Source organism: Neofelis nebulosa, chromosome 8, assembly GCF_028018385.1.
Source record: "Neofelis nebulosa isolate mNeoNeb1 chromosome 8, mNeoNeb1.pri, whole genome shotgun sequence".
Classification (NCBI taxonomy): domain Eukaryota; kingdom Metazoa; phylum Chordata; class Mammalia; order Carnivora; family Felidae; genus Neofelis; species Neofelis nebulosa.
The window spans coordinates 4,750,853-4,772,982 of record NC_080789.1 but is presented as its reverse complement, the minus strand read 5'-3'; the positions used below and the strand labels follow the sequence as shown (position 1 = coordinate 4,772,982).

The following is a 22,130-nucleotide window of genomic DNA, read 5'->3' as shown; positions in this document are numbered from 1 at the left end:
TGAATCTCATCGCACAAACAAATAGGGGGGAAAAGGGGGGTCAGGTGAGGGTAGCCGCATGGAAAAAGGCCCAAAGGGTTGACTTTGGCCCAGGATGGCTGAGGACAGAAGCAGTAACACAAGAATGGTCACCTGCTGTCCCTGAAAGTTAACGAAGAATGACCTTGAATTAGCTGCTGGCCTCTTCCACTCCCTGGTGCAGGTGGCTCTGTGTTAGCCACGGAGAAGGATGCCATTCGTCCCTCCTCCTTCAGGTGGGGGTGGGGGAGGAGGCACTCACGTGCAATTTCTGGAAAGTTCTACAGGAACTTCGGGGAGACATCTGACTCTCCAGCACCAGCCTTGGCTGCAGCCGGCTTCTGAGGCATTCGGGGTCTTGCTCTGCCCACCGGAGGGCCGTGCGTGTGCGCCGCCCGGAGCAGCCCCGTCCCCTGGACTGAGCAGACCCCGCCCGACCCGCGGGATCTTCCCAAGGACGCTGCCAGGAACGCTCCCCACCCGCATCACAGACAAAGACACAGACGGGACCTGCCCCCGGTTACACTGCTAGAAAGCTGGCGGCAGGAAGTGCAAAGCCAGGCGCCTGCTTCCAGAATCCGTGCGAACCTCCGCCCCACAGCGCCACTCCGCGAGCCCCTCTGCGAGACGCAAGGCGGAGGCCCAACCCCAGGGAGCTTCTGTCGTCCCTGCCTCCTGCACCGCGCCCTGCCCGACCCTGGCCACCCTACCTCGGGGTTCTCCTGGCTCGGGGGCCGGTCTTCCTTCTTCTTTTTGGTGGCCTGAGCTCCCTGAGATGGCTCCTCCGTGGGCGGCCGCGGCTCCTCCGTGCTCTCGGGCTGCGTCTGCACTTGAGGCTGGATGATGATGACCTGGAAGTGGCGGGGGAGGGGGGAGGGGTGAGGGGGGGAGAACCGGGGAGGGGGAGGGGCCTTGGGAGGCGGGATCACAGCCGACCGAGGAGGCTCTCGGGCCCAGGGGGCGCCTGCCCCCAGGGTGTGCACCTCCAGCCCGCCCTTCACACCGCGAGGAGGGTCTGCGTGAGGCTGGGCCTGGTTTAGGAACCAGAAGGGCCTGGGTTCAGGCCTCCACTAGCCTGTCGCGGCTGTGTGGCCTCGGGGCGGTCACTTTGCTTCTCTGAGCCTCAGCTTCCTTGCAATAAACACCCACCTCCAGGGAGGCAGTGGAGACCCGGGCAGCAGAGACTCAAGAAAGGCTGGTTTCTTTACCCCTACCTCAAACGCAGGTCAACGGAAGCCAGGAGGGCTCAGATTTGCCGCCTGAGGTCATCAGGGGTCTATCTGTCTGCAGGGCCCAGCCTGCCCACTGCCCAGCGTGCCCCTGGGGCCCCGGGCCACTGTGTCTGAGTCCCTCGCATCTGGCCTCAGCGGGGTGGGGGCGAGAAGGGGGAGGCAGACTCCAGACCCAGCTCAGTATCGCCCAGAGCGGCCCCACTCCAGCCAGCTTCCATCAGGGTTCAGGGTAACCGTGTGGTTTGATCGAAGGGTCTGCGGCTGAAAAGTCAGAAAGGGATTCGTGCAGCCCAGCCTCTCCCTCCCTCCCTCCATCTGTGGCTCAACTATTTTATTAATTGTTTTGGGCAGGGGATTGGCAAAGGATCGCTATCTTGCATGGATCTGAGGGAAGGAATTCACCAGGAGCAGCCAGCCAGGGTCTGACCCAAGCCAGGAAGAACCTGAACTTGTATTTCTCCCCCTGAGAACATGACTGTCTTGTGAATTTGGAGCTCCTGAGCAGGAAGAGAAAACGCATTCTGTTTTTCGGCTGGCTCGAGGAGAGGTTCTTTGTTCTCCTTTGTATCACAATTTTAAAACCCCAGAATTCTCGGGATGGGAAAAAAAAAAAAGGTCCCTCTTTATATTCGTGGGAAGAAAAACGTTAAGATCCCCAGTAGAAAACAGGGCAAAAAATATCCTCAAGCGAGGGGCGCCTGGGTGGCGCAGTCGGTTAAGCGTCCGACTTCAGCCAGGTCACGATCTCGCGGTCCGTGAGTTCGAGCCCCGCGTCAGGCTCTGGGCTGATGGCTCGGAGCCTGGAGCCTGTTTCCGATTCTGTGTCTCCCTCTCTCTCTGCCCCTCCCCCGTTCATGCTCTGTCTCTCTCTGTCCCAAAAATAAATAAAAAAAAACATTAAAAAAAAAAAAAATTAAAAAAAAATATCCTCAAGCGAGTCACGTTGAAGGAGACAGGATTCTTGAAAAGTATAGGGGCAACATTCGAGATTCCTAATAACCAAAGGAATTCAACTTTGAACAGCGAGCATCTGTCCGTACCGATTAAACAGCAAAAAGTGTTTAAAGTGGCAGCACGGAATGCTGCTGAGGTTGCAGTGAAAAGGGCACTCATCCCACAAACGCCTGCTGAGCTCCCCCCTCGTGACCGGCCGTGGTCCTGAGGGCCACGTCTCCCCCACCTGACCACGGCTTGTCCTAACCGAGGATCCCCGGGGCTACTGTCCGCGGGTGGCAGGGCCCAGAACCACAGTACTCCCAGAAATACACCGTGTGCAACCACGTACAGGAGCAGGAAAGCGGGCCACCAGCTCTCAGGCTGGGAATTGGGAGGGACGCTGGCCATCAGCAAGACAGGGGCCTTGTGGCAGATCCCGAACTGGGGACAGAGGAAAAGGGGCCACCGAGAAGAAGGGGTCAGAGGCCTCGAGCCGCACAAGCACCAAGGAGTTCGGAGAGGGACACAGAGAGGATCTGAGTTTCAGTTTTCAATCCTGCCAAGACATCACGGGTTTTCCTTCCGGGCACCTGGCGTCCCCGAAGGTCCTTGGCTACCCAACGACACTGGCCAGAGACCCATCGTCACCAGCTCCGGCCTCCTCCGGGCACAGACCTCACTGCTCAGTTAATGACTCCCGTCAATGAAGTCGCTCATTCGCTGCCCAATCATCCTTTTTCCACCGACACTGATGCATTCAGCCACGTGTTTCGGCCACACACCCGCTCGTCCGTGCCGCCCCGTTCACGTGTGGAGCCTTTCCCCTTCGCGCCTCGTTCCCACCACCATCCCTTCCTGCCACCGACTCCCTCCCTCCCTCGCTGGGTCGTTCCTTCGCGCCCCAGGCGCTCGAGCACTGACCCCTCTCGAGACGGCTCATTCGCGCCTCTGTTCACGCCCGCTTGGTGCACCGGCCCGCGTGTGGTCACTCCGCCAGCCACCCGCCCGCTCCGTCCGGGCCTCCCGCGCCTGCGGGCACGACACACCCACCTTCTTGTCGGCACTGATGAGGAGGGGCTGGACCACGACGCTGTCGCTGACCACAGACACGGCGGTGCTGGGGGCGGTGGAGATGATGGCGTAGGCCACCCCGGCGCCGCTCAGGGGGGAGGTGATGGCCGAGGACTCGGCGAGGGCCTGGGGCTGGCTGCTGGGCGTCGGCACATGGCTCACGGTGTTGTTGGCGGTGGGGAGGGCCGGGCTGGGGTTCTTGACGCTGACCACGGTGGCCTTCTGGAACGTGGGGGGCTGCTTGGGTGGCCGGTCCCGGCCTGGGGTGACGGGGAGGCTGTCTGGAATCAGAGTCTTTGGCCTAACCTGGGGAGGGAGGGAAGGACAGTCTCACGGTGGGGCAGACACACAGGCAGGCGGGGTGACGACAGACGCGGAGGAGGGGCGGGCCCCGAACACAGCCGGGACTCGGGAAGGGAGGAGCCCGGGCACGGACGCGGCCGGGCTCAGAGGCCTCCCGGGTGAGAGGCGAGGGGACAGCAGTGGAGAGGCCGCGGGGCCCGGCTCTGGACCCAAGCCCCTTCCGGCTCAACCCAAAACGGTGACGACCAGGAGGGCGATGGGAAAGCTGCACGTGGACCAGTCGGGTGCCCTCTGGCTCCAGCCGCAAAGCAGCGAGCTCTCCCGGGAGACAGAAGTCCCCACGGCGCTGTCGTTGCAGGGGTGGGGGGCGGGAGGGGACTGGGAGGGGCCACCGGGGGCTCCCGGCCCCGCTCAGTCTGCTTCGTGATCGGGGTGGGGGCTGCCGCCGTGCCCCCTGCGGAAGCCACCGGGCCGGGAGCCATGTCGCGCTCTCTGCGAGGCCCACGCACGCGGAGTGAAAGCAGGTGCAGGCAGCCGCGACGTGGTTCCGGCCAGCTCTCTGGACGGCTCGTCCGGGGCCAGCCCTGCCCCTCCGGGACCCGTGTGGTGCCGGACACGCGCCTCATCCGTGCGCTGGGGGTGGGGAGAAGGCACAACGTGTGCGTCCTGTCAGCTGTCGCCAGCTCCCCTGCTTTCCTGCGACCAGAAACGAGCCTCACGCCAACCCCGTGACATCTGCCCTAGGGCCGCCTTCTTAGGGACAAGGAGGCGGAAGAGGACCTGCCCTGTCTTACCTTACTGCCACCCCTCCCCCACCCGTGACCGCGTTGTGAAGCAGGTACATTGGCCTATCCTACAGATGAGCAAATGGAGGCCTGGAGAGGAAGGGACTTCCCCAGGGAGAAGAACAAGGCTCCAGCCGTCGTCAGGGCAGAGGGACGTACGTGCACGCGGGACCTCCACGAGCCTGCCAGGTGTTGGCGTGGGCTGGCGGCGGGCTGGGTTGGCTCCACCCATGCCCTCGTGGAGGGAGAGGTTCGGGGTGGCTCCCACAGGGCTCCGGGACCTTGAGCAGGTCACCTCGGTGCGGCGTGCCCCTCAGTCAAGCTGGCGTCTCGTCCACCTGCTCCTCGCCAGGGCCCGCCAGGGGGCTGGCCTCACTTCTAGTGCCCTGCCCTTCCCCCTCCAGCTGGGCCCTCCCGCCATCGGGGGACTCCCCCAGGCGCGTGATCCTGTCCTGCTGCGTCCTTGGCACGCGGGGTCAGGATCACAGCCCGGCACAAACACCGATTCTGAACGTGAGAACCTTGGGAAGTTTGCTTCTTCTGGTCCTCGCCCGCCTTGGGCCAGCCTGGGGACCCCCATCCTCTTGGGGTGGGGGGTGGACCGGGTGGGCGGGGGTTGGGGCTGGGGGCGGGGGGCCTCCCAGCTGCGATGTCCGTTCAGGTCAAGTTCTGGGCCGCCGGTTCCTCCCAGGTCACTCCAGGTTTGGTCCACACTGGCCAGCTCACACCACATAATCCCAACTCCGGATGGGGGCGAGCCGTGCCCAGGCTGCAGGGGCTGGGCCTCCAAGCCCGAGAACACGGATGCGGGGGACCCCAGAGCTCATGACTTGCGGGAGCCGTCCTCCCCTCTGGGGCCAGCAAGCCCTGGCGGGCCACCGGGCACACAACACTCGCTCAACACAGCCGAGCACCGGTGAACCGCTAGCCTGCACCTGCTCCGTACCAGGACGCCTCTGTGCCGTCCGATTCATCCCCACGGCCACCAAGGAGCCATCTGCACCAGCCCCTCTGCAGCACAGGAGATTCGGTCCAGGAGGGTCGAAAGGCCAGGCGACTTGTCCAAAGTGCGGAGCCCAGGCACGGACTAGCCGAGCACCTCGCTGCCTCCCTGAATGAATCATCTTGGGCAGAGTTTCTCGTGCTGCTTTAACTGTGACCAAAACGACTGTGACCTCGCGACCCGGTCCCGACACAAGGGATTCGAGAAACAATGCCTTTGGTGCATCTTGCTACGTTCTGTCCTATTCTAGTCCAGCCTCGTTGATTCCGTGAAAAAAGAAGTCCTGGTCACGACCCACTAAAAGGATTCTGCCATCCCTCACTGTCGACACTGGGTCTACTCGGAACGTCCGTCTCCTCCTCTCACAGGCAGGAGAGGCAGGGGACGGAAGGGACGGGAGCACGTCCTCGGCGCCAGAGGGGCTGGGGACAGACAGACAGACTCTCCGGGGCCCACCTGCGAGCTGCTTACCTGAGGTAGCACGGCCGCTCCTTGTCCGGCCAACCTCTGCAAGGAGCTGACCTGAGGACCCGTGACAGGCACTGCAGTGATGGTTCCCAAAGCCTGCAAGACAGGAGGGGGCGCTGAGCCAGGACCACGGGGACACGGCACTGAGACCACGAGGCCCCCCCCCCCCCGGCGGGTGCGTGGCTCCCGCCGGGCTGGCCGAGCAGGGGGCAGCAAACCCCGCCCTTCCCTTCCTTCATCAGGAGTTTACGATCACCGAGGTAACTTGGCCATGTAAGAAATTCTGGAAACTAGAGCGAGAAAAAGGACGGCATCGTCCAGAAAATAATTAGCCCTGAGGCACCTCAGCTTTTTCTTTTTTTTAATGTTACTTATTTATTTTGAGAGAGAGAGAGAGAGAGACAGGGAGAGAGAGAGAGGGGGAGGGGCAGAGAGAGAGCTAGAGAGAGAGAGAAAATCCCAAACAGGCTCCCAGCTGTCAGCACATAGCCCGACACGGGGCTCGACCCCACGACCCTGGGATCATGACCCGAGCTGAAATTAAGTGTCAGACGCTTAATCGTCTGCAACACCCAGGTGCCTCGACTTCTTAATCATTTATTTATTTATTTATTTATTTATTTATTTATTTATTATCTACTTATTTTGGGGGGGGCAAGTGAGCGAGGGGCAGAGAGGGGGAGAGAGAGAGAGAGAAGAGGGCTCGAGCTCACCCAATGTGAGGCCCCAACTTATTTATTTATTTTGGGGGCGGGGACGACGCAAGTGTGTGAGGGGCAAAGAGAAAAGGAGAGAGAGAGAGAGAGAGAGAGAGAGAGAGAGAGAGAGAGAGAGAGAGGGAGAATCCCACAGCGGGGGCAGAGAGGGAGAGAAAGGGAGGGAGAGAGAAGCGGGTCTCACCCGAAGCAGGGCTCGTGCTCACCCGACTGGGGGCTGGAACTCATGGACCTGAGCCAAAGTCTGAGGTTTAACCGACCGAGCCACCCACACACCCTCCAACTTGCTTTTTTAAAAGTAAGGTTTTTCACATGGATACCTGTATGCTAAAAACCAAGAAAAATGAACTTGACTCCATATTTGGCACAATATTTTAAAAACCACAGCAAAATGTAGCAGAGCCTAAATGTAAAGCCTAGAACTACAAAGCATCTAGAAAAAAACCTGCAGGAGAAAATCTTTGGGACCCTCGGGTAGGCAAAGAGTCATGTTTAACACCAAAAGCATGATCCATATGAGAATGAATTAGTAAACTGGGCTACAAAAAGAATTTAAAAACTCCTGAAGCTTACCTGTGAAGAGAGTAGAAAGCCCCAGACTGGGAAAAACACACTTAAAAGTTGGCTGATAAGAGACTGGTGTCCAGACTTAGACTAACTCTTGAGGGGCGCCTGGGTGGCTCGGTCAGTTGAGCGTCTGACTTCAGCTCAGGTCATGATCTCACGGTTCGTGGGTTCGAGCCCCGTGTCGGGCTCTGTGCTGACAGATCAGAGCCTGGAGCTGCTTCGGATTCTGTCTCTCTCTCTCTCTCTCTCTCTCCCTCTGCCCCCCCCCCCCCCCCACCCCGCTCACTCTGTCTCTCTCTCAAAAATAAACAAACATTAAAAAAACCCAAAAAACTCTCAAAGCACGCTCATCAGAAAACGTGATGAAAACAATGAACACAAGATCCCAACGGATACTTCACTAAACACGCGTGGACGGCAAATGAGCCCCCAAGAAGACGCTAGACAGCGTCGGTCATTCGGGAAGTGCTCACTAAAGCCCCAGTGAGGCACTCCTCCCGCCTCCTCGGGGACGGACCAGATCGGGACGTGGTGGTGACAGACAGCAGCTGACCCACGGCTCCTGGGAACGTAAGAGGGCACAGTAACCCCAGAAAACAGTCTGCCCGTTTCTCAAAGAATTAAACACACATTTACTGCTATGGACTGAATGTGCATGTCCCCCCAAAATCACATGTTGGGAGTCCAGGCTCTCGATGTGGGGGTGTCAGGAGGTGGGGACTTTGGGAAGTGTTCAGTCAGGGGGGTGGAGCCTTATGAACTCGGTGGCGTCGTGTAAAAAGAGCCCCAGAGAGACCGCCAGCCCCTTAGCCCACGCGAGGTCTCAGCGAGAAGAGGGCCGGCACCGGAACACAGAGGCGCCCCGATCTGGGACTTCCAGACGTCCCGTTTGGGAACAGCCTAAATGCCACCAGGCCCGCAGCTGAACAACCTGTGCTCCACCCAACGGAGCATCAAAAGGAACCAAAAGCGATCAAAAGGAAGGAGCAACTCGTACACGCGGCCGGGACGAACCTCCAAATGTTGGCTGAATGAAGGAGCCGGGCGCCCCCGCCAAAAAGGAAAGGAGGACGTGTCGTACGATGCCATTTATGTAAGATTCTAGAAAGAGCAAACTAATCTCCAAAACGAAGCAGCAGGTCAGATCACGTGGAGATGGGGGGATGGGAGGAACGGATCACAAAACGCACCGGGAAACGTTTCCAGGTTGTGGGCGGGGGATGTGTTCGCCGTCCCGATTCTGGTGCTGGTTTCATCTGTCCCCAAATGACACAGCGGAGGGTCTCAGGCCCCACAAGCCCCAGTGCAGCTTCTCCTGATGGAGGGCCGGCTCCTCCCTCCTCTGGAATAGGTCACCTGCCCCAAGCGGGTTCAGGTCGTCCAAGCCGGCTGCCCGCCTCTCGGTGGGGAGCCACACCCTGCACATTTAACCGGAAATCCACCGTGGACATTGGCCAGAACAGGGCTGGACGCACAACACAGCCAGCATAAAAAACACACGCGGTCTCTTCTCGGGGACGTGTCTCAACCCATAATGCCGTCTCAGGTCTCTGGCCAGAACAGTTTGGGGAGCAGTGCTAAAATAACGGCCCAGGCGCCCCCCAACGCCCACATTTTAAGAGTCTGCCCTGCCTTCTGCAAAGGGATGAGTGTAGAAGGTTCTGCCCTCCCCGGCCCAGCCCTGCTGGCGATCCGCACCACCTGTGGGGCCTGCCTCCAGCCGGATACGCACCCCCCCGACCACCCCCGTCCGCCCCGCTCCGGCCCAGGCGTGCACAGGTGGAGGCAGGCACGGTGCCCATCTGATTAGCAAGCTTCCGGGTGATTCTGCCAACCTGGGGACCACAAGCCAAGAGGAAACCACCCTGTCCCTCTAGCAGGTTCTGCATCAGAGACCCCCACGGGCACCTGGTGTCATCAGTGAGCGAAGCTGTGTGGCCCCCTGGGAGCAGGGATTCCTGCGCAGACGGGAGCCGACCGGAAGATCCTGAGGCCGCACAACTTCTGGGCAAATGCACGCCCAGCACCTACAGGAGCCAGGGAACAAGGGGCCAGCCTACTTCCCCTGAGAATCCCCTTCTGGCTAAGACGCCCCCAGACAAGCCCCCGGATGCCACCAGCTCGCAGAACGAACAGCATTCACCCGCTGACTCCACCAGCTAAAATCCTGCCTGACTGCAGCCCAGCCCCACGGCGGCCGCTGCCTGGGGCTCGCTCGGGGTGCCTGATTGGGCTTTAAGGAGCACCTCGCAGGGTGTCGGGGTCCCTCTGTGCCGGGGCATTGAGAGGAGACCCAGAGATGGGACCACTCCCGGGTCAAAGCCTGAAGTCCTGGGCTCTTAGGAGAAGTTTGCTACAAACGGGGCTGCTGAGCCGGGTCCCTCCACCTCGCGCTTCTGGGAACGCTGGGTCGCCTCCCAGGACACCAAAGTCACCTGCCACGAGCGTCCACTCCCTGTCTGCGCGGGGCCGGCTTCCGGGCACCCTGCAAGCCTCGTCTGTTTGCTCCTTTTCTAAGTTCCGCCCCCAGAGTGCGTTCTTCCATGTCCTTATGAAGCTTTAATTAACAAGCTGAAAAGACATTTTATCTGGCAGGGGCTGACCTTTCTGCTCCGCGTCGGAATTTATCGGTACCAGCAGAAACAATCATCTCAGCGGCTATGTCACGAGCACTGGATAGTTTATAGCCACACTTTCGTCAGGATAAATGAGCTCTTTAAGACTACATTTACAGCTCTAAGCATCTTAATAGGGAAAAAAAGGGCCATAAAAGTCAAAGATAACTTCACATTTGTCCTGCATCGGCGGAGTCCCTGGGGCAGCCCAGCCCTGACAGCAGCTGCGTGTGGCCCCCCAGCTCTCGGTGCCCAGTCCCCTCATCTGCCACAGGAACAGAGCCTGCTGCACGGGGCGCGGGCGGGTCGGAGGCAGCGGGCGCCGTGGGGCCGCCTCGCACGGTGAGCGCTGGGCAAAGGGGGAGGGTCGGAGCCGGCCAGCCTGCCGGGAACGGGGGAGGGACAGGACTCGTGGCATCAGCCTGACCAGGTACCCGCCCCGGAGTGGCCCCTGTCTTGTTGGGCAAACCTGGGCACCCCCTGACTCTCAGATGGGGTGTACGGACTTGCCTTTCCCTGCCCCCAAAATCAGAGTAAAATACCCTGGTGCCCAGCAGCTCGAGGAAGAAGAAAAGAAAACCAGACCCACCACCTCTCGGGCTTCCCGCCTGTGTTCCCATCCACCGTGTTTCCTCCTGTGCCCAAGTGCAGACACCAGAGCCTGCTGGGCTTTCAGTAAACCCCCGGCCAGGGCGAGCCACGGGACCAGGCCACGGGGCCACGCCCCTGCCGGGTGGAGGTGCTTTCATCCCGACTTGCTGCTCGTGCACTGCGGTGGCCAGGGTTCCTCCCCGTCGTGGCCTCCCTAGACCTCCGGGCACTGCCAGACGCCCCCCCGCCCACGGTGACCCCCTTCTCTCCCTCATTCGTTCAGCAAACGTCCCGGAGCACCCACGGGGTATCTGGCTGGCAACGGGGTCCGTGAGCCCGGCCTCACCGCGGCTGCTCCCACCCCAGCCTCTGACCCGAGGGACCAGAACTGGTCTCTGCTCCCCTGCGGGGCGGGACAGGAGGGCCCCTTTGGCAAGGCGGGGCGGGGCAGGGCTGAAGCCCCTCTCCGTGTGGAGTCCAGCCCAGGTCCTGGCCGGAACGGGTGTCTGACAGATGTCGTTAAACCAGGAGGGCCTCGGGGAGCGGCCGAGGGACGGGAGGCTCTTTCTGCACGACTGCAGGCACGGCCACCAGGGTCCACCATCAGGTGGGCCTGCCCTCTGCCACCTGCACAGGCGGCAGGCCACGGCCAGCTTCACCCCTGCCTGAGCCCGCTCTCCACACCCACGCAGACTGCGACCTCTGGGCGCTGACCCCAGACCTCACAGGGCTGTCCTCTCGGTGGAACCCAGGGGGTCCTGAGGTGGCCCCGTCCAGGTCACGTAGGTAGACGTGTTCCCGAAGCAGACAGCGACCCAGCCGTGAGCACCGGCCAACCTCTAGGACCAGACAGAACGACTCCCATGCAGGACCTCGAGCCAGGGCCTGCCCTGACCTGCCAGCTTCTGGCCCGTCTGACCCCGAAGGTCAGCCCCTGATGCTCAACAACGGGAAGAGTGACCGTCATACCTCCCACCGCATCCGGGGACCGTCCTCGGGCAGGCGTGTGCCTGCGCCTTCCACATGGCCCACCAGCAAGGGCCTTGCACGCGGACAGCAGGAAGGGACCCCAGCGGCCACAACACCAGAACTGCTGGAGAGGGCAATCACGGGAAGGCTCCATCGGCGTGCAGGGCCTCGGTGGCCGTCTGCCTCTCCTGCCCAGGCTGTGGCCCCCGGGACAGGCCGCGAGTCAGTGGGATCCAGTCGTCCAGACCCTCCCCTTTCCTCTCCCTTGGTGCAGGAATGGTGCAGGGGGCGGGCATGGGGTCACAGTGAGCCCCTCCCCTGGGTCATGTCAGGGACAGGATGGACAGGGAGGAGGAGCGAGATCCAGTGTGAGCCCTGGCTGGTGTGTGTGTGGGGGGTTGTTGTGTACCCGTGGCGTGGTCAGTGGCCAGAGCGGAAGGTGGCCCTTAAGGACCTCGGAATTCATCACAGGAGCAGCGGCCTCACAGAAGGAGGCCGCATCACACAGAGACAAACGTTGCTGTAAGTGCACGCCTGTCCCTCCCTTACTTGACGGCATGTGTTCCATATGAGGTGACAGGCCCAGAGGGGGTGGGCTTGCTGGGCCCCGGGACAGTGAGTGGCAGAGCCGCGACCTGCCTCCGCTCTCGGTGGCGGGGCTCCGGCCAGCACTGTAGACACAGGAGCCGGGTTGCCCCGGAGGAACCCGCCTCTCCCCGCGACCTCCACTAACCTCGCCTGGGAGGGTGCCGTCCGGCAGGGGACGCGGAGTGCCGAGCGCAGCTTTGAGGACAGCAGGGAAGCGTGCGGCCCCGCTTCTCGGGCCTCTCCAGCGGCTGGGATGGGACTTGCTGTCCAGAGCCGGGGCTCCCACATCCCGCACCCCTCCTGGCTCCCACCTCCTCCCGAGCTGGGTGACGACGGTGGGGCAGCAGCCCCGGGCACCCCCGGACCACCCAGCAGCCCCAGGGAAGGTGGCCTCGGTTCGCATCCCTCCACTTGAGCCGTGTGGCTGTGTGGCTTCTGGAGCTCTGAACCCTTGCCTTCTCAGAGGCTGGCTGGGACGGGAGCCAAACGCAAGTGAGCACCAACACCAGTAAGCACCGATAAACAGTACTCTAACACAAGCACCACTTTGGCTGTCGTGCGAAACCAGTTTGTGGCTCGCAGGTGAACCCTGGCCGCCGGGGACGGGCTCTGGGCTCACTCCGCGTGCGGCCGGCGTGCTCCCGCTCAGCCCGGCCACCACCGCCCACCCGGCCCGGGGCCCCCACGCCGGCTCCCGCTAACCCGAGCCTGTCCACGCAGGGCCAGCGGGGGCCACTGGAGGTTGGTGCGAAAGTCCAGGGAAACACGCACCTGCTTTTGCTCCCGCCGCCATGTCCCGGGAGTCCCTGTGTCCACCAAGCCCGTGTCCCTACCGGGGGGGGGCACGGCCGACCGGCAGACACATTCATTCCCATCGCTGGGGTCCCGACAAGCGTCCCTCCCACCTGGCCCAGAGCTGCTGGCGCCTGGGTCCTTCCAGTGGCTTCTCCCATCACGAATATGCGTCAAGGACCAAGGCGGCATCGAGACAAGGAAGAGCAGGAGAGGCCGGCGTGGGGACAACGGCCACGGGGTTGCCCGACAGAGTGAACACAGGCAGGGCCAGGTCCGCGGCTCCCCTTCTGGACACACCCCCCAGGGCCACGCGTGCCCACGTGCCCGGGACACACGTATTGCACAACATCACCTGCCTCGGGGAAAAGGGACTGTCCCATCGGCAGGGGACGGGCCCACCACAATGTCCCTCCGACGGGGGACGTTCTCTGGCTCCCGGCAGCCAGAGCCACAAGCCGGATGTAGACGCGTCACCGCAGAGACAGGCCCTTGGGTGAAACCCACGAGCGGTGCCCGCCACTCGCTACGTTCACGTGGAGTAAGCACCACGGGACGGCCTGGTTTGCTGACGCTGAGTAAATGTGCAAAACCGACTCACGATCGTGGGTGCCCCTGGCGGTGGGGGGGGGGGGGGGCAAGGGGGAGTCCGGAGAGCACCTGCTTCTTCTCCGCATTTTACTTCTTCAAAAGACAATCAGCGCAAATGTGACGAAGTGCCCACTGCTTCCTTCGGGCAGAGAGCGTATGCAGGCTTATCACAGCACCCTTTGCGTACTTGTAATTAAAACCTAAGCGTAAAAAAGGCAGAAAGGGCTCTGCAGAGGGGAAGGGGGGAGGCATCCTGGAGGAGTGGTGTCCGAGCCGGGCCCTGAGAGATGCACCAGAATTGATCAAGGGGGCAGCCAGGTAAGCGCGTGGTAAATAGGAGGGACGGGGGGGGTGGGGGGGTGGGGTGGGGGGGAGAAGGTGGGGAGGGAGGGGCGAGGGCACCAGGAGCTCGGAGCACTGGGGGCCGAACCACAAAGCCAAAGGTGGGTGAAGTAGAGAGCCAGGCAGGGCCTTGAATGCCACACCCAAGAGCTTGGCCATGCCCTGTGGGAGATGGGGAGCCGTCAGCCACCGTAGGCTCTTGGATGGTGTAGCAGGGCAGGAAGGGGGCTTCTGTGTGGAGGCCAGATCTGAGGCCGGGGGGTAAGGTGTGGACCGTAAGCCAGGGCTGAGCCCTCTGGGGCAAGCAGGAAGTGGGTTCTGGCCTCCTCTGACTCGACGGATTGCTGGCTGGCTGCTTCCCGAGGGGGCGGGGCTTCTGAGCATCCCACGGTGGTGCCCAGCCCAGGACCGGCCTTGTCCTAAGGCTCTCCTTGCCCACGGGCACCCACACCTGCCGGCCCTGCCCTGGGCGTCCTGTTCTCCCCAGGGGGCTGGCAAGTGGTCCCCACTGAGAGCAGCTCCCGGGAGAGGGGGGCACGTCCAAGGGGACTCTCGGGAGACTGTGGCACTGGGGCTTTAACACAAGAACCGTCTCCCGATACCGGCTTCTCCAAGCACCACAGGGTTTGCAACGCCAACCCATTTCCCGAGTGCACAAGCGGGGGAAATGGCACGGCCCCCCGCACAGGCGGCTCCCGCCCAGCCAGGTCCCGGTGACCCTGACCGAGTGGGCCAGCTGAGGCAGGCTGCCCGGGGCCACTTAACCAATGCAGAGGTCCTTCCAGGGGAGGCCGCTCGTAATCAGCAAGCCCCAGAGAACACAGGCGGCTTCTCTGCGCTGACATTTAACCCCCCACCCCACCCCCCGCCCCAGCAGCCCCAGCGTCGCCAAGTGCTTTCATTAACTTGAAAGGGTGTAATTTTATGCTATTTAGTAGGAAACACACGCTCTAAATGGCCTGGTGGACTGAAGACGGGGGGGGCTGTGCCCTTTCTGCAGTTGGGGGGAGGCACAGAGGGGCGTCCGGGAGAGCAGCTAAAGCAGCCGTATCACATCAACAAAATTGGGGAAGAAGCGCCATTTCTGAGACGGCACTGGACTACGGAGGGCAGAAGCCAGCTGGCACCCCTGCGCGGCCCTCCAGGTACCCCTGTCCCCAGGGATGGTGGCCCCTGGCTAGAAGGCCCGAGAGCTGGCTGCCTCCCCCGCTCTGCAGGGGTCCTCTCAAGGAGGGGCCGGGCCGCAGCGAAGATGCTGTGGCCGGAGCCCCCCGCCTGCCGGGAAGGCCACCGGCTTGTCTCCGAGGCTGCCCGGGCAGGGGCCCGAGGCCAGAGGAAAACACGGCAGGGAAGGTACCTGCCTGTCCCCAGGCCTTGCTCCCCACAGGCCACCTGTCGCCCTCGCCTCGGGGCCCCTGCTATCTGGGACTCGAAGTATCTGTGTCTGCCCCTTGGCGGGAGGCCTGGAGCAGCTCTCTGGGCCCTCGGATGTGGAGGCGGCCCCGCCAGGTCCGCGTCTTCAAACAAATCACAACGGCCGAGTTGTGCGATCCACGGGAGGGCTTCTCCCGGCTCTCCCCACCGCCCGCGGACCTTGGGAAGATAAATCTAATTTCCACATGTGGTCGGCGGCCGCGCACTCCCCCTGGCCTCGGCCTCATCATCTTGCCACCTCCGATGCCCCGGAATGTAATTTGCCCCGGAATCTAATTTAGGGGACGCACATCTGCATGGAGCCCCGGGAAGCCCGCTGACAGAGCGCCTCCGCCGAGCCTCCCGTGGGCAGTGACCCAGACACTCTCGGCTTCCGAAAGGGGGGCCCCCTGCGTGAAACGGAGACACGATTTACTTACAGCGAAAGGCGCAGAGCTCAGCCCAAGTAACCACCACCCAGACGAAGATACAGAACCTTCCAGCAACTCGAGGGTGGGGGGGCTCCTGAGCACTCCTCAGAGGAGGGCCGGGCATCCCCACAAGGGTTCTAGCTGGGGGAGCAGCGTACCGTGTGGACAGATGTAAGCAAGTCAAGGTTCCCACCCAGGCTGTGAGGGTTCAGGCTCTCAGCAGGTGCGGGGCCGGGATGTGAACTCAGATCTGAAGGTGCCGGCTGGTGAGTGGGCCCCCCACTCGGCCCCCACTTGGCCAGCACAGACGGAGGCGGATGGGAGGGGACCTGGGGGGCACCCTGGGAGGGGACCCTCCTCTTCCCACCACCCTGCCCTACCCCTCCCTCTCTTCCTCCTGACTCTGTCCTGCAGGATGAGACCTGGTCGTGGGGAGGAGGGGAGGACACACAGAGAGGGGCTCAGGGTCCCCCGAGGGCTCAGCACAGCCATCTCAGCCATGCAGGGGGTCTGCGGAAGACAGTGCCTGGCACTCAGGAGGCGCTTGATAAAGGCACAAGCCGAACCCCTTCCCTCCCAGAGGTACGTCCCAGCACCAGCCTGTCTGGAGCAGGACACGAGGGGCCTGTGACACTTACTTGGTGGCAGCACTCTGGGACCTGGGCGGTGACGGCCATGGTAGGGATTACAGGGGTCACTCTTCTGCACGTGGCCCCGTGTGGCAGGAGGGGAGGGTCCCAAGGTCTCTTGGGCCAAAGAGAAACAAGGCGGTGCTGCCTTCACCTCGGAGTGACCTCATCTCCTGACTCAGTTTCCCCATCTCTCTGACGGGGGTGGTCAACCAGATCACCGGAAGACATCTTTTGAACTCGACACTGACCACCCAGGCCTCGGGCAGGGAGTGTGGTGGGCGTGGTGAAGGCCTGGCTAAGAGCATGCCACACGTCACCTGCTCTGATGGCACCCACCGCGGCATCTCCAGGCCCGTGCCGCGCCCGCGGGCTCCCCCCGCAGGAGAGAACACCGTCTGATCCTCACTCTTTCCCCGACACGTTTCCGGATGCCAGACCCACCGCACCCTGAGCAGGCTCCACGAGGTCATGTCCTGGGAGGCGCCCCCGCCTCGCTGAGACACGCCCCCAGGTCAGGGTAAGAAGACAGGAGCGAGGCCGGCCGTGGCAGGTGCGGCGCAGATGCTGGAGGAAGCCCACCCAGAACCCACCTCCGGCCTCCCCACATCCCGGGGAAGAAGATCCATCATCCTCTTAGGGCGGGGGGCCCAGGTCTGTTAGGTGGCTGCAGCCACAGGCACAGAGGGACGCTCAGCATGGCTTAGCGGGGACAGAGACCCTCTCACACCATTCCCTCCAGGGACTGTTCAGCCTAAAGGGCATTTCTCGGGGGCAGTAGCATCCCCTGCGACTGTACAGGAAACAGGACGGGGCCAGAGCATCTCTGAGCACTCCCGTGCCCCGCAGACCTTTACGCCCCACAGGATGGCGGCCGGGCGGCAGCTGCTTAGAGAGCCGAATGGGGCAGACGTCTCCGGCCAGCCTTCTAAGAACACGAACAGTTGCTGACGGTCGTGAGCTGCCGGGTGCGACCTCGCAGAATCTCACTAGGCTTCCCGTTTTACAGGTGGGGAAACTGAGCCCTGGAGCAGGGGATACTGACCCACAAAGAGAAAGAGAAGGGGCCCAACAGCAAATGTTTCCCGTCTGCCCGTGGGAGCCTGACGCCCGCTCTAGTCCAGCGAGACTGTAAGAAGGTTACTGCTCACCCACCGGCCGCCAGGCACCGCACCTACCCGGTGCTTCACATACACCACCTCGGCCGACCCTCCCGCCATTCTGTGAGGCGCAGAGGGCCGCCCATTTTACAGACAAGAAAGCTGAGGCCCAAGAGCTCAATGCCGTGCCGGGAGAGGAATTTTTTTAAGTTCACTTATTTATTTTGAGAGAGAGAGAGAGAGAGAGAGAGAGTATGTGCTAGCAGGACAGGGGCAGAGAGAGAGGGAGAGAATCCCAAGCAGGCTGTCAGCGCAGAGCCCGAAGCTGGGCTCGGACTCTCGAACTGTGAGATCATGACTTGAGCAGAAACCAAGAGTCAGACAGTCAGCTGATTGAGCCACCCAGGTGCCCCAGGAGAATCGTCAATTTGCTTTCTTCAGTGGCTCCCCCTTCACCCCTGGGTGAACGGCTGAGCAGACTTTTGGGGGCCTTTCCTCTGACATGCATGTCCCTCCTGGATTCACCCTGGCCAGGCTCCGCCCACGTCCCCAAGGACGGTGGTCTGCAAACACCACCGCCTAGCCCACTCCCTGGGAAGCAGGGTGACAAGGGGCCAGCAGACGCGGGGAGACTTCGTGCGTCCACACCCTTGCACACGCGTGTGTGGGTGCACACCGGGCCCTCTGCCTGGAATGCCCTCCCTGGCTCCCATGCCAGGCCAGCAGCCCTTCTTCAGCCTTCACTCAACAAGAGCATGGGCTACAGAAGAACGCTCGCCCACTGGGGGGGGGGGGGGGGGGGGGCGGGCTGGGCCACATGACTCAACGGGGGCCAATCACAGCACCCGATTATCCGGGATCTGTTATTGGTCTAGAGGGCAGGCATGTGACCCAGCAGACCAATCAGAGTGCTTCCCTGGGACTGCTTCTCCAGCCTGGAAAGAGAAGCCGTCCTCCCCATCCGGTTGTGGTCTTGCTCAGACTGCAGAAGTGTCCCCCGAACCCTGGGGCCATCCCTGGGCTGCTTCACGTTGCCACCCCGGGGCTGTCATCCTCCCCTCGAGAGTCCCAGGGAGGCCTCGGGCTGGGAGCCACGCACCTGCAGCCTAATGCCTTGGGGGGGGAAGGGCAGCGCCCGCTGCACTTGGGGAAGCTCCCGGGACCTTGGAAGCGTCCAAGCCCCGTTAAACACACGCTCGAACACAGCATCCATTCTCGCCACGTTTAGAGCAGAGCTTCTAAAAATGCCACGCCAACCGCACGTCCACACGTGTAGGCTGCCACTGACGGTTCCAAGGGGTCGCGGTGACCCGCCCAGCTGTCACTCCTGCCCCCACACGCGCCCGAGGTGCCTCGCTGGGAGCTGCAGGGAAGCGGCCGCAAGACCTGGAGTCAAATCCCAGCTCTGCCATGGAGGGGCTGTCACTTCTTGCACAGCTTTATGCAAACTCGCCGGACCTCAGGCTGTCTCCTTTGTAAAACGGGGACAATTAACTGGTCCACACTGGTTTGCTCTGGCAGTCCGAAGGGAAGCAGGGGACACATACCTGGAGCCTCGGAGTCCCTGAAACAACGGTGGCTCCCCGAGGACAACATGGTCTCAGGCAGCTGGGACTTAGGTGAGGCCGCCTCGCCACCCAGAGCCTCGGCTTCTCTACAAGACGGGGACGCGGGGTCGCCGACATCGGCTTCACAGGGGGGTGAGGGATCGGCGAGATTAGGAACGCAAGACCTTCAGCTCTGGAAGGGGTGGCCCCGCCCCCTCCCCACCCCGCGCAGGGACGCCCGGGCCTCACACAGAGCCTGCTCTGAGCTGGACACGGCGACGGGCCGTGCCGTGCGTGGTGACGGTGTGCCCACAGGCCGCTGCCCCCGGGAGACACTGAACATCCTGCTCTCTCTGCCAGGGTATTTTTAGAAGAAACAGCACTTCGGCATGGAAACGAATAAAGTGTTGAAAGTAAGTTTGAGAGTTTGAGTTCCGTGTACTAGGGGAGGGGAAAAAAAGTCCTCGTAGGCGAAATATAGTGGAGAACACCTCTAGGGGGCGTCCTGAGGAAGCAAGATGCTGTGTCTCCACAGCTGGGTGCACCCCCGCCCCATGCGCCCCTGGAGGGCTCTGCCCAGCGGGGTCCAGACCAAGGGCAGGGGCGCTGCTGGGCTTCCGGGGCCGGGAAGGTGCTAGCAGCCCACCCACTTCGAGGCTGCTCTCTTGCAGAGGACGCTGGTGTGCCAAGCACCGCTTCCAGGGTGCGGCCCCCACTTCTCAATACTCAGGCGCTCCCTTCTCCCCCCACAACCCTCCCAGGGTCGCACCCCAGGCCCCTGAGACATCCTGCCAAGAAACCCCAGAGACGAGCAACGACACGGACGGTCTCCCCTGGCACAGCTTGTCCGCCACAATCTGGAGCTGAAGCCCCATTTCACGGGGAAGGAAACTTAAGGCTCAGAGAGGCAGAGTGGCTTGTTCAAATCGCACAGCGCGTCAGAGGCAGAGCCGGGATCCGAACTCAGCTCTCCACGGCTCCAGAGCCACCTCTGAGTTCTGGGCAGCCAGGCACTCGTTGCCGGTGAGCACGTGAAATGTGGCTGGTGCCACCGAAGATTTGCTGTCAGCGTAAGGCACACACGGGACTTCACAGACTTAGTGTGAATAAAACAGCTCGCGAATATTTGGAGAGGTTAGTTACGTGTTGCAGTGATAAGGTTTTGGATACACTGGTTACGAGGCCTCCAAGGTGTGAGGTTACACACGTGGCTCCCTTTATACTTCCGTTGGATGGAGCTCTTCTATGGGACGTTGCAATTGCAAGACAAAAGCCGCGGACGTCCGCTTCTAACGAGAAAGCAGAAGGATGAACGGCCTTGACCCTGTGCTCCATGGTAACAAGAAGGCAGACTCACTCAGAATAAGAACCATACTTCTCTATGGAAGGACTGGAGACAAGTGATGGACGCAAGAATGACCAAGTTCCAGGGAGTAAGGGGGGAGCAGCAAGGGGAGTGTCCACACCGGGGCGGGCGCCCGGTGTGAGCACAGGTGCACAGGGGACCCAGGCACCGAGGCACGGGGCCGGGAGGCCAGCCGAGTGTGCCGGAACGGCCGGGGCCGTCACAGACCGCTGCTGGGGACTGGGAGGTGCGGCCACCCCTCTGGGAAAGAGCTTGGCGATTTCTTGCAAACTTGAACACGCACCTGTGCCCTAGGAGCTGGCAGTTTCCCTCCGAGGTATTGACACGAGAAATGAAAACGTGTCCCCAAAACGATGTGCACACAGATGCTCCGAGCTTTCTTCATAACCGCCGGAACGTGGGGACCACCCGAATGTCCGTCAGCTGGTGAATGTGGGACCCGGGTGGTGGCACACCCATGCCCCGGGCTGCCCCTCAGCCACACAGGGCGGTACACCTGCCGTGCCGGGGAGCCTCAAAAATGGGGCCGAATGAACAGAGCAAGACAGGCCACTTGCTGAGCACTTAGTTCCACTGACACGAAGCCCAGGAGCTGGCGGGCTCGTCGGGTGAGGGAAATCAAAAGCGGGGGCTGCCCTGGGGGAGCCTCAACGGGCAGGTACGTGGGGGAGCTTTCTGAGGTGGTGAGAACGTTCTGGGGGGATCAGTTACTCGCGCATATACAGGTGTCAAAACTCGTCACACGGTACGGCTAGGATCTGTGAAGTTCAAGGTACATAAATATATATATTTTTTTAATGTTTATTTATTTTTGAGAGAGAGAGAGAGAGAGAGACACAGAGTGCAAGCAGGGAAGGGGCACAGACAGAGGGAGACACAGAATCCGAAGCAGGCTCCAGGTTCCAAGCTGTCAGCACTGAGCCCGACGCGGGGCTCGAACCCACGGACCACGAGATCATGACCTGAGTCGAAGTCAGACGCTCAACCGACTGAGCCACCCAGGTGCCCTTTTTTGTCGTAAATATGTTTCAAAGGAAAAAGCTATACGTGTTTACAAAATGCAAGGGCTGCAATGCCAACCCCCCAGAGAGCAAGGAAAAGTGGGGGCAGCTGGGGTGCAGACCCCTCCCCCCCGCCCCTGGATTTCGAGGCCTCACGGCTAACTCGCTGCGTTCGGACTGGAATCGGTGTTTGTGGTTACGCCAGTTACGGCCTAAAAGGCGAGGTGTCATCAAATGGAATCAGGAACATGTCAGAGGGAATCTGTCGGGGCTGTTCTTGTAGATAAAACACATGCCAGCCTCGCCAGCCTCGTCAGTTGCCAGCAGGGTTTTGACGAGTCGGATCCCACCTCTCTGAGAAGCATGGAAAGCACTTACAGCCGCAGAGGCCGAGGGCTTCCCCAAACCCCACTGTGGCTCCGGGCTGCATGCACGAGGCACCTGCCGCGACCTGCCTTCCCCAAGACCTCCGAGGAGGCTCTAGTCGAAAATCCTGAGAGAGGGGCTCACACGGGGCCGGGGCGCAGTACTCCGTGGGGCCCCAAGGGGAAGATGATGGAGACGCTGGGACAGGATCTCACAGGTGGGGGGCACGGAGTGGGGATGCCCAGGACACCAGAAGATGACAGGGACGCAGGGGACGGGCAGAGATGCAGAGGGGGCCGAGGCTGGGGAGGCTGGGTGGGGGGGGAGCGGGTCCCCGGGCCCCGGAGGCCACCCCGTGCGGGGCGGACAGAGAGCTGGGGACACGCGAGGCTGCCACAGAACAGCGCAGGGGCTCGAGATGGGCCACAAGGGGTACAAATGGAGGCAGGGAAGTGAGGGAGGAGAGGCGGGGAGGGGGCAGGGGAACAAGTGATGCGAACAAGAAGCCACGGAGACCTGCTGGGGCTCCGGGGGCTTTAAGGAGGAGACTGACCTTGCTGAAAACCCACCCCAGCAAGCCCACCTTTAGGTGGTGGGGACAAAGATGTGAAGATCAGGCCCTCGTCCTCAAGAAAATGACAGCCGCGGTTACCGGGTGAGGGTGGGGGTCCCCCCCCCCGCCCAGAGCCT

At 61.8% G+C, this 22,130-nt stretch overlaps 1 protein-coding gene across 2 annotated transcripts in view; it reads right to left on the bottom strand.

Moving 5' to 3' along the window:
* PHF21B (PHD finger protein 21B) overlaps positions 1–22,130 on the bottom strand; it is a 93,091-nt gene that overhangs the window by 18,747 nt on the left and 52,214 nt on the right. For both annotated transcript variants that reach the window (XM_058741044.1, XM_058741045.1), the window contains exons 3-5: positions 5,820–5,912; positions 3,237–3,563; positions 729–869 (exon numbers count right to left, since the gene is read on the bottom strand). In XM_058741044.1, the coding sequence (XP_058597027.1) occupies positions 729–869; positions 3,237–3,563; positions 5,820–5,912 (561 nt within the window). The remainder of the gene's footprint in view (positions 1–728; positions 870–3,236; positions 3,564–5,819; positions 5,913–22,130) is intronic.